This window comes from Thalassophryne amazonica, chromosome 4 (assembly GCF_902500255.1).
Source record: "Thalassophryne amazonica chromosome 4, fThaAma1.1, whole genome shotgun sequence".
Classification (NCBI taxonomy): domain Eukaryota; kingdom Metazoa; phylum Chordata; class Actinopteri; order Batrachoidiformes; family Batrachoididae; genus Thalassophryne; species Thalassophryne amazonica.
Window position 1 is genome coordinate 42,668,337 of NC_047106.1, and position 12,580 is coordinate 42,680,916.

The 12,580-nt window shown below is 38.4% G+C and overlaps 1 protein-coding gene across 1 annotated transcript in view; it reads left to right on the forward strand.

Annotated features, from left to right (window-relative positions):
- Positions 1–3,154: 3,154 nt before the first annotated feature.
- poldip2 (polymerase (DNA-directed), delta interacting protein 2) overlaps positions 3,155–12,580 on the forward strand; it is a 29,899-nt gene continuing 20,473 nt past the window's right edge. The window contains exon 1 of the mRNA XM_034167778.1: positions 3,155–3,358. Coding sequence (XP_034023669.1) covers positions 3,183–3,358 — 176 coding nt within the window. The 5' untranslated portion in view covers positions 3,155–3,182. The remainder of the gene's footprint in view (positions 3,359–12,580) is intronic.

The following is a 12,580-nucleotide window of genomic DNA, read 5'->3' on the forward strand; positions in this document are numbered from 1 at the left end:
TCGACATGACTGCGCCAGCTGTGTTAAAACCGCGCTCCCCCAAATCACAGTCACGTTGGTTCAATAATTACCTGTGTGACCTCAAGCATAAGGCAAGAGGTCTAGAACGGAAATGGCATTGTTCAAGATTAGAAGTATTCCACCTTGTGTGGCGTGATGCTATCTTAGACTATAAGCATGCATTACTGGCTACAAAGCGGACCTATTAGTCTGATTCGATCAACAAAAACAAGCATAACTCAAAGTTCTTGTTTGACACGGTGGCAACACTTATTCATGGACAACCACCTGTTTTTTGCTCTCCTTTTACAGCACAAGATTTCCTGGATTACTTTGAGAAGAAAATAGAAGATATTAGGTTAAACATATCCCAGCATGCCTTAACCCAGCCACTACACCCTGCTATTGAGGTGGGCGCAATTACTGAGGTATTACCTAGATTTACAGAATTTGATAGTATCTCACTAGGCATGCTGATGAAACTCATAACGTCAACAAAAAGCACAACCTGTTTATTTGATCCTATACCAACAAAACTGTTTAAGGACCTGTGGCCCACTGTTGGCCCGACTGTGCTGGAAATTATTAATCTTTCTTTAACTTCTGGATCTGTTCCTAAATGTTTCAAATCTGCAGTGATTAAACCATTAAATAAGAAACCTAATCTTGACCTTAGTGTATTGAAAAATTATCAGCCAATATCAAATCTATCATTTTGCTCGAAAATTCTGGAAAAAGTGGTGTCACAGCAGCTCGTGGACTACCTTACTGAGAATAATCTCTTTGAGCCACTGCATTCTACTTTTAGAAAATATCATTCCACAGAGACAGCTCTCACTAAAGGGGTGAATGATCTTCTGCTTACAATGGATTCGGACACCACTGTGGTTCTGGTGCTGTTACGTAGATCTCAGTGCTGCATTTGATACCGTGGATCATCATATTCTACTTGATAGGCTGGAAAATCATTTTGGGATTACTGGGAGTGCCCTTGCATGGCTGACGTCATACTTGACCAGTCATTCTCACTGTGTTTTGTACAGTAACACTACCTCTATCCTTAGTGACATGAAATTTGGGGTTCCACAGGGGTCCGTCTTAGGCCCCCTGCTTTTCTCCCTTTATACAGCACCCCTTGGGCACATATTGCGGCGTTTTGGGATTACCCTTCACTGCTATGCTGATGATACTCAGTTATACTTGCCGATAACTGCTGGTAATCTCGTTCATATAAAATCCTTAGAAGATTGCCTTGCAGCAGTGAGAAGTTGGATGTCTAGAAACTTCCTACTTTTAAACTCTGAAAAGACTGACATGATGGTTCTTGGTCCAGTGAGACATCGGCATCAATTTGACCAGTTAACGTTTAGCCTAGGCTCGTGTATCATACATCACACTGACAAAGTGAGGAACCTTGGGGTAATTTTTGATCCTACATTGTCCTTTGACATCCACATTAGAAAACAGAAATAATACGAGGACTGCTTTCTTCACCCTGCGAAATATAGCAAAGATTCGTCCCATCCTGTCTATGGCTGATGCTGAGACCCTGATCCATGCGTTTATCTCTTCTAGATTGGACTACTGCAATGTTCTATGTTCTGGTTTATCGCAGTCTAGCATTAGGGCTCTCCAACTGGTTCAAAATGCTGCAGCCAGACGTTTGACATGAAGCAGAAAGTTCGACCACATTACACCCATTTTGGCATCCCTTCACTGGCTTCCTGTCCCAGTGAGATCAGATTTTAAGGATCTGCTACTAGTCTATAAAATTGTTCACGGAGTGGCACCTCCCTACCTAGCTGACCTAATTAAACCTTACGTACCAGCGTGGGTTTGCGTTCTCAGGGTGCAGGACTACTTTGTGTCCCTAGGGTGAATAAGAAGTGTGCAGATCATAGAGCTTTCTCTTATTGTGCCCCTGTTCTGTGGAATGATCTCCCTGCATCAATTAAACAGTCAAACTCTGTGGAGACTTTCAAGTCCAGACTTAAGACAAACTTATTTTCCCTTTCACATGGCTAGCATACTGGTATAGTTTTGTTTTACGCTTTTTACTCTTTTAATTAATTTTATTAGGAAACGGAAGGTGTAGTTCATATTTTAACTGTAAATAAACTATAAATATTATAAATATTTAATGAGTAAATTAGTAATTAAGAAGTTAATCATATAATGTTGGTGGGTGGGGGGGGGGGGTGTCTTTTTGAATATTTAAAACAGAAGAAGCGGTAGGACTGCTTGTTCCTGTGCCTTCTCAAGCATATTTCTTTTGTTTCTTTTGTTAAATCAATACTCTGTGTTGTTTTTGGTGCTTTAGTTTTCACATTGTGTTTGCTCCAGATAAATAACTAAACAAATAAATAAATAATTTGCATTGCTTTTTACCAAAATTGGAGTGATTTTAGTTTTTGAACCTGCACAAACTGAAATTGACCTTTGTTATTTTTTTAAACATAATTTAAGATTAATGTTATTTATCCTGAAGGAAATTATTTCACCAGAGAACAGAAAAAGTAAACAGTGAACGTTTTCTTGTTTGTTGTTTTTACAATAAGTACATCAAATTTATACAGAATAACTGAATAATATTAATAGGATTTTTGCTGTTTTACCCGATAACTCCATGACATTCACTCATAGAAAGTCCAAACTATACATTTTTTGGAATCTTTATGATCAGACAAATAATGTGGTGTATTTTCCAATATGAATGGAGCATTTTTAAATTTTCTTTTTGTAAAATAGCTGCCATGGGTGACATGTTGAAAATTCATGTTGGCCCAATATCCAGTTTTATTTGTAATACCTTTGGAAGATATGTGCACAAGATATGCTTTTATCACAGAGTGCACAATTGTTATGGACATTTTAGCTAAGCTGCACCACTAAAAGTGAGAGAGGTGAGTTTGAGATGGATTTGGATACAGGGTATACTGGGAGAAGGATGCTGAGGATGGAGCTACCAGGCAACACGAGAAAAATAAAGCCAAGAAGGAGATTCCTGGGTGGTTTGTGTGACTGATGAAAAGCTGTGACTGGGTGAGATGTAGAGTGATGATCTGCTGCCGAAAAGATGATGGCGGCGACGACGACGATGATAATTCCGATATTAGTGCTGTCCTTGAAAGCAGCATCTGTTTTGTAATGTACATGCGCGTGTGTGCCAGAGGGCATGAAAGATGGCGGCTTGTGCTTTGCGGCGAGGTCTGCTGAGCGCAGTTAGTAAATACAACAACAGACAGGCGTACAGGATTCTGTGTGCTACTGAGTTAGAGACATACAGATCACGGTTACCGTGTCGGGCATGTGGACTGTCCGGCCACGCCGTTCAGCAGTTCAGGTCCATGTCGTCACGGTAAGCGTCCGCTTTGCTCTATGCTAACTGAGCTAACAGGGTTTAGCTTAACACGCTGCTCCAATATAATGTTTACTTGAAAATTCAACATGTCCACACATCTAGCGTCAACTTACAATAAAAAAACGTATACATTTCGAGGATAACACATAAAGTCATACTTGTTTCTGTTGTGGTTCTTCTCACACTGACGAAAAAGCCGCGCTTTAGTAATTTGGCTTTTTTTGCATTGAAAGGTCAGCTGTTCCTCTTCAACCTTTGTTTTGGTCTCTAAAATGTGAGGTAATGGGTTTCCGCGGACTTTACCCCACCGCCCTCTGGTGGCCATTTTTTCCCGATGAAAATATTGCTAAATTCAGTACAAATACATGTACTTGAGTCACTTTTCTAAGGGGTCAGACTCATCAGTAAAGTCAGTTTAATGTACAGTGGTTCATTTCAGGTCAGCTTGATGTATAAATCTCATCGTTCCAGGTAATGATAGCTGTCAGCTGGCTGACAGAAGCAAGCTCTAGACAAAACCGAACCAGCTGATTTCAATACAGCGATACAGCCCGAGCGTGTTTTCATCGTGCAGCCAGTCGTGGAAGTACAAATTCTCGCCTTCGGATTTGTCACTTCGCCAGAAGTGATGTGTATTCGTGCAATCCCGTTGTTGAAAATGTCCACAGTCATGAAAACTGGAGTGCACACTCCCTATGCTGCTAGTGTAACACTGCAGTGTCTACATGAGGGCACAACCGCTATTACCAAAGAAGGCAAAAAGGAGGATGTGCACTGCAGCATGTGTGTTGAGTGAATGCGGAGGTCAGAAAGCCAGAAAACATAAATAAAAGTAAAAACCCAATCTAGCACAGCTGTTTGCGCTGTTTGGTCATGGCACAGCATGCTCCTTGCTGGCACACGGCCAGGTGTGAGTCTGCTTTCTAGCTTTCATATATCTAACTCTGTCTACAGTTCACCTGAGCCAATACATCTGGTGTTGCCAGGTGTCACGCAATAGTAGAAGACCAGCCTGTGGACCAACATCTGGGAACAAAGGTTTGAAAGTGGTTTTGGGTTCCCTGATGGTTTTTGAACATTTTTTACTTGGGCTGCCATCTTAAAACTTCTGAGCATTTTCGGGAGGAGGCAACAAAAGTCAAACAAGGGTCAAAATATAATTGTGTCAAAATGCATATCAAATTATCTACTCATATCGATTCCAAAAATATATAGTTTGTTATGCATCCGACCTCAAATGAGGGCGCTATGGCCTGAAATATCAGAAGGTTGACAAACTTTTGACAATATGAAAATTTGGTAAAAACTGCTAACTTTGACCAATTTTGATGATGGTATCAAATCATATATTTCCTTGTGTGAGAAATTCATTTAAGTTTTGAAAAACATAATTGATAAGCTTGACCTTGTAATTTCAAAATCGCTACCATTATTTGTGCAAAAATATAAGAATTAAGTGTTAAATACACCTTGGTTTATCACATCATACTACTGTCGTAAACATCAGATGCAGAGTCAGAATCGCTGTCACAAGCACTAGTTTCTGAATCTGTCAGATTCTGCAATGTCAATTCTTCCAACACTAATGGCCCAGTCACACGGCATACGGCGATTCCTGAATGAAGGGTAAAAAGTAAAAATGGCACAATTCGTTGAGAAAAGGTGGACGAAAGAGCTTTATCACCCAATAGCCTGTGAATCAGGAGCGCAAAAGGGACGAAAGAGGAACTAAACGAAACCGAAGCTAACGTTGATCTCGGAGTTTTAAAAACGCACCTGGAGCCACTGCTGGAGCAGTGTTTGTCTGCATCTCTGCATTCCAAGACTCGACGCTGGGATGGCGCTGATAGCGCCTGAGTCCTGGAGAAACTGCAAACAGAAGCTGTGGAGATCTGTGCGCACGTAGGTGGACCCACCTGCTCTGGTTGCTCGTCCAGAACAAAAGAGGGATCATCTCCTTCATCATCAGAATTCTCACTGTCTGTCGACACGCTGAGCGTTCCGTCTTGCTCCAATTTAAAATAAATAAATAAACAAACCCTCTGGTGTGCCATGGTACATTACTAAGCCATATATATTGATTTATTGCAGAAAACTGTCAAAAGTAGGAATAAATATGTGTAAAGATGACTGAATATATCAGAGCAGTAAATTGATCAGTCCGTGTGAACGCGCATTGACTCCCCATATATGCGGTTATTCCACGAGCTGCAGCTGATCCACAACGTGAATTCTGTCTTCCAGAACAGCTCTTTATATAATCATTTGAATTATCTACCTGTTGCCACATGTACATAAGGGCTGAATTGTCATTCCTACACTCATATTGTTATATTTAATAAAAAATAATAAGCACACGCAGGAGTTGCTGCTGCATTCATGTACTGTCAGAAATTACACAACTTTTTTGTTGTTTCAAATTCAGCAGTTGCTTGTGGCAAAATAATTAATTGTAGCCACACAAAAAGATTAATTCTGGCCTATATAAGGTGCCTGAGCACATTGAAGCTGACCCCCCATTCAGATTACAAAAAAAAAACCCAAGCAGACAGGCTGAGTTTGCCCTGTAATTTCGGATGGTACATGAATGCAGCAGCAGCGCTAAGAAACAGCTTGTGCACTGTGTGAAAACATTCAGCTGGCCGAAAGAAGTCAAACTAAACGCTAACGTTACAAAAACTAAGCAAACGATTAAAAAAAAAAAAGTCAAGAACGACAGCAACACAAAATACGGACGAATTGAGGTTTTCGTTGCCCGTCATTCAGATTTTTCAACAGTTTAAAAATCCTGACGAAGCGACCGCTGCAGGAACAAAGCTGCGCAAAGGTTAAATGATGCCAATGAAAGTCCAGATTTCTTGTTTTGTTAGGGCTTCTTTGCCCTTCATTAAGTGCCGTGTGACTGGGCCATAAGCAGACATTCAGGGAGTGCTGGTTTGGAATAACGCAATGGTGAACATTTACCCTCTTATAGTTTCCATCCCACTTTACGCAAACTTTGGTAAGCCTTTCCAGTCAAGTGATTTGTTCATTCGCTGCCATGCTTCTTGAAACAGGTTGCTTTTATCTTCATCACATTCTTCAGTACACGGTATACACATTCCACTACTTTTTCGTGCTTCATCTATTGTCCTTTTTCTGTTTGCTTTTGGTTTCAAAACTGGCATTGATCATTTTGCTGATGTTGTATGACAACGATCTTAACATGCTCTAGATAAATCAAAGAATGTACAGAAAAAAGGAAAGAGATCTCAGGCTTTAGACCGATACATGGTTCTTTTATAACAATGAACAAATGAAAAAATAATAATGTTGAGTAAATTATAATGCTTCACTTGTGCATTGATCTTCACGAATTATTGCTGAGTGAATATACGTGTATTGACAACAATAGCACATACATTGAAAAATTCTATATACATATTATTATATATATATTAAATAATATGTATATTAACTGCTTTAAATAGATAACCTATTTACTTATTTCCTAATTTGTTATAAATATTATATTAAAGTCAAAGCTAAAAATAACATTTTACTTACCAATAGAAAGCCAATGAGATCACAGATCAGTAAAATTCTTGAAGACAAGCATCACACAAGAGGGTATCACATCTGTGATGTTCTGTTTGTGAGACGTTATATGCAACTAAAGCAATGTCTAGAATTCTACATCAATTTCAAGTAAACTATATTAATGTGTCCATCATACACTTAAAGTTACTGTATCCAATTTGAGGATAGTAAATACCTTGCTAATTCCAAGAGAAAGTACAGAGTAAGGAAATACACCTGTTATAATTATATCGCGCAAGAAATAAGGTCATGATCCACAAAGCAGCACACTGGACTGTTTACTCAGTACTTTTAAGATAGTGATGAAAAACATGAGGCTGTTATGAGGTAGGCCTACTTACCATCAAAATTTCAGTTTGAATTAATATATTATTTATGAACTTGAATAGCAAGCAGAGGAGTAAACAGCTTATTGAAGCCCTATTTCTTCACATGCCTGGTCATCCTCATTGACCAATTTTACTTCAGTGTTTACTAAGATTGCTAATCACTGCTAATCATCATCTGCACAAAATTTGAAATTGTTACAGGTTTCCATTTTGCAGAATTTTAATTCATTGTTAGTAATTTCTGGCAGTTTTTAATATCTAGTTTCGCCGACCGAACGGTTCCCCTAAAAAACGGTCCACCTTGCCTTCACTGCGCATGCGTCATTTCTCAGCTGTGATCCAGCGCTTGTTACCTCATTTCTGCTTAAAACTGCACTCCAGTCATTATCTATCTCAGCGACAGATATCTGAATCTTTTGTACAGCAATCATTTCCACATAAATCCAGCTTTATAAAAGATGGTGGACCAATCAGCGCCACAGCAACACATCAGATATCTGACATGCTGCTGCACCTACGTTATTTTGGTGCGTCAGTAGTAAAATGAGGCGGTTATCATCTCGTTTCTGCTTAAAACTGACTTTAGAATATTTAAGAGGTTTTACCTTGTCATCTGGTGATTAATAATCACATAAATCCCTTTGATTGCTTTGAGTGCAGAGTCAGACTCAGACATGATGCTGTGGTCCAAATTGACATGCGCGGTGAAGGCAGGGCGGAACCATTTTTAGAGGGGGACTGTTTGGTCGGCGACACCGGTAGTGACATAAATTTCACTTTTGCTTGGACCTACCCTGGTTGATTACTGGATTAATTTTGAAATTTCAAACCCAAGACTTCCATTTTTTATTTTTTAAAGTGCTTTGATGAATTTCTCATGCTGAAAAACATATGATTAGACACCAATGTCATCAAAATTGATCATGCTTAAAGGTTTTTACTATTTTTTCATATTATTAAAACTTGGTTGACCTTTTGATATTTCGGGCCATAGCGACCCTCATTTGAGGTTGGATTCATAACAAACTATACATTTGTTATGATGATGCATTTGATTAGTGATGCATTATGATTTTATACGCATTTGGACACACATGGGACAATTTTAAACTTTGACCCTTGTTGCCCCCTTCTGAAAATGCTCAGAAGTTTGAAGAGGGCAGTCCAATTAAAAAATGTTCACAATCCATCAGGGAACCCAAAACCACTTTCGAACCTTTGTTCCCAGAGTTTGGACGTGAGGTCTACAGGCTGGTCTTCTGCTACGAGAAATAAGCAGCTGTGTCTGTGAAAACAAGTACAACAGGAGACAGTTGGCTCAACAACAAGGCCCAAATAACATACCATAGCTTGTAAAATTGTTATTTTTGTCTAATAACGCAACGTTTTTGCCAGTTGTGCCAAAGGGAAATACACCGACCACTGAATTGTACTGAATTAGATTTGTCAATAAAATGCAGTCATTCAGTCCATGATATAAACAGACAAAATTGCAGAGGACAGCACAAAAAGCATAAAACACTAATTTCCATTGTAGTGTTCCAGGTGCACAATAAAATTTGTAGTTGCAGGTCTTAATTCAAGAAGTCACTACCTTATTTGTATACCGTTGCCTGTTTTGGAAATCCCCACATATTTGTGATGTTTATTGCATTTATTTTAAGAGGGAAAGTCACAATAGCAAAACAACATTGATTCTAGGGAACTTCAGTTATGGAATTATTTCAGACCAAAATTTGGTGGTATTTTTAGATCCCACCCTTGTCTTAATTTAAATCTTTCATGTTCTAGCACAATTACCCGAAACTGTTCTTGATGGGTTCAATATGGTGTTATTTGGCTCTTGTTATTATCCGATCTTTAATATTTTAGCCTCTTGGCTTGTTTATTACCAGGTTTTGGTACACATCCGTCACGCACTTTACGTGATTGCGGGTGAGCGATTTTTGGCTTTACTTGCTCTTTAGTGGACACTAAGCGCATCCAGCCATATTGCTCCCTCCTTAACACATGTAAATCAGCATTTTACGTAATCGATTACCTTGATACATTGCTCCAGCACTACTCTGGTCTTACTGTGCATCCGGAAAGTATTCACAGCACTTCACTTTTACCACATCCAGGATGTCTCAGGTTTTCATCCAGGATGTCTCTGTACATTGCTGCATTCATCTTTCCTTCAATCCTGACGAGTCTCTCAGTTTCTGCCGCTGAAAAACATCCATGGTGCCTGGTTTCCTCCAAACGTGATGCCTGGCTTTCACGCCAAAAAGTTAAATCTTTGTCTCATCAGACCAGAGAATTTTGTTTCTCATGGTCTGAGAGTCCTTCAGGTGTCTTTTGGCAAACTCCAGACAGGATCCAATGTGCCTTTTTACTAAGGACTGTCTTCCGTCTGGCCACTCTACCATACAGGCCTGATTGGTGGATGACTGCAGAGATGGTTGTCCTTCCGGAAGGTTCTCCTCTCTCCACAGAGGAAAGATGGAGCTCTGACAGAGTGACCATCGGGTTCTTGGTCACCTCCCTGACTTAGGCCCTTCTCCACTGATCGCTCAGTTTAGACGGGTGGCCAGCACTAGGAAGAGTCCTGCTGGATCCGATCTTCCATTTACAGATGATGGAGAACACTGGAATTCACTTCATTGGAACCTTCACAGCAGCAGAAATGTTTCTGTCCCCTTCCTCAGATTTGTGTCTCCAGACAGACCCAGTCTTAGAGGCCTACAGATAATTTGGTTTGTGCTCTGTCATGCACTGTCAACTGTGTGACCTTATATGTAGACCAGTGTGTGCCTTTCCACATCTCAAGAATGATCAGTGGAAACAGGATGCACCTGAGCTCAATTCTGAGCTTCATGATAAAGACTTTGAATACTTATGTACATGCGATTTCTTAGTTTTTTTGTTTAATTTTTAATCAATTTACACTGTCATTATGGGGTATTGTGTGTAGAATTTTGGGGAAAAAATTAATTTCGTCCATTTTGGAAAAGGGCTGTAACATAACGTGGAAAAAGTGAAGCACTGAATATTTTCCAGATGCGCTGTAAGTCTCTTATGTCAGTTCATTGTTCTTCATTTTAACCTCACAGATTCTATATGAACTAAAGGCACTTAGATAGCAGTGTGGTCTGAGCACTGAGGTTCTGAAAAAGGACACCAAAAGTTGGTGCAAAAACATGACTGTTTCATTATTAGTACTACTTATAAAGTACCTTTTATATAAACCACAAAATGACAGCAAATTTTATTGCTGGTATGTATTTTAAGGGGATGTGATGACAAATGTAGTGCGTTTGTTCTGTTAGATCTTGCAGATGACCTGAAGCATGAAGCGCGTGTGCAAAAGGCTCAAAATTTATCCTGCGTTTGATGGAATCTGAGAACTCTGAATTTTCAGTTTCCAATGAGGAAAACAACTAATGAAGCTAATGTTAGTCGCCACACTGACTCATTTTGGTAAATCAATTTAGAAAATAAATAAAAGTCCATAATCCTTCACTTCAAGACATGTTGGCGTCTTTCAGTAACAAATAAGTTACACAGTTTTAGAACTTTAGATTGTTTTGTGGTCAGGTGAAAAGCAGTTTTGATATTTGCAAATGTCTGAGTAAAATTATTAGTCTTTAAATGAAAAAAAAAAAAAAAAAAAACTTTTTTTAAAATTAATTGGTAAGTCATTAATTTCAGTCTGTCATCCCAAAAGACACACCCTTCTCTAAAGAGGTCACATCACCCATCAGGGATATTTGGACTTCCACTTTTACGTGCAAAGCACCATAAACTCAAACTAGAATTTAATCGAAGGATTAAATCTGGATTTTTTTTTTCTTAAACCATATTTTTCCATAGTAAATTCATTTGTCTTCTGTTTATTTCTTGTAATACACCCACGATATGAAAATAACCACAAACCAATTTAGTGTGCAACATTAAATCCTCCCAACCATACATCTACCTCATTAATCCCCCTTCATCTTTACTATACAGATTAGCTTTGCAGATCAGAGGAGGTTGCATGTTATTTATTTGGAGTAACCAGCTGTTGTTGTCAACATTCATTCAATAATATCTTCACATTTGTATTATGACATGCTTGACGGGGAGGCTATAGAAATGAGGTGAAACTATTATTTCTTTTTCTTTTCTTTTTTTTTCTTTTTTTTTTGGCAGAAGTAGTTAAAATATTTTAGTCAAGATTATCACATCTGTGACTGAGATTACAACAGAATGAAACCTGACATGGAAAGTGATCATTTTGTGGAGTTTTATTTCAGTATATGGTATTTTGCTTTTAACAGTGCTCTCAGACCTCTGATTGTGTCACAGACTTACACATACTTCCATTTGTGATTAGACGTTTACATGAATAAGGTTGTAATTTGTCTTTCAATGAGTTCTTTGAGCTGTTTTGTCACCGGGGCAGAAAGACTGCAAAACGTCCTATTAGGGATCGTGATTGACAACAGCTGGTAGCTTCTATGTCATCATAAAAACTCTTTGATTGATAGCACTCATTGGGTCTCATTCACAAATCTGTGCACATGCATGTTTTACTTGCAAATCTGGGATTTATCAATGTGTTCTTACTTAAATTTTTTTGTACTCTGCAAACAAATTAGAACTTCCACATACAAATGACGGCTCAGTTGCCCGAGCACACCCTTCTGAATAAATGTATTAACGCGCCACTCATTTTTTTTATTTGCCAATTTAATTAATTACTTTTATACAGTTAAAGTAAATTATTTAATTCACTATTGGATTGACCAAATGTATTAAATAAACATGAATTTGGAGCCCTTTCTTCCTCATTACCTCTGCCAACGATGTTGGGTGGAGGTCATCTTTTCACTTCTGTTTGTTTGTTTGTTTGTTTGCCTGCCTGTTTGTGAACAGCCTGTAACCCACACTTTGTCATATATCGTTATGAAATTTTTAGAGGATTCATATCCTGATAGGCAAGAACTGATTCAATTGTCAAGGTCAAAGTCAAAATCTTGGATAGTTGTGAAAATCCCTATCTTTAACATTAAACAAATTTTAAAAAATTCATAACTATCAAATAAGATAGAATTTCTTTCATATATGAGAGTGTTATGTAGGATGGTATCCTTTATTGACTGACAAAGTTTGATCCGGATCCGATCCGGATTACAGATTTTGTGGCCATTTAAATTTAACATTGAAAACACCATTTAATAAATATTTTACATTATATTTTAATCAAACATGCTGAAATCACTCTCGTATTTGAAAGTGAGGTGCAGACTGACACTCATTATCGCCTGTCAAAGTTTGATACAGA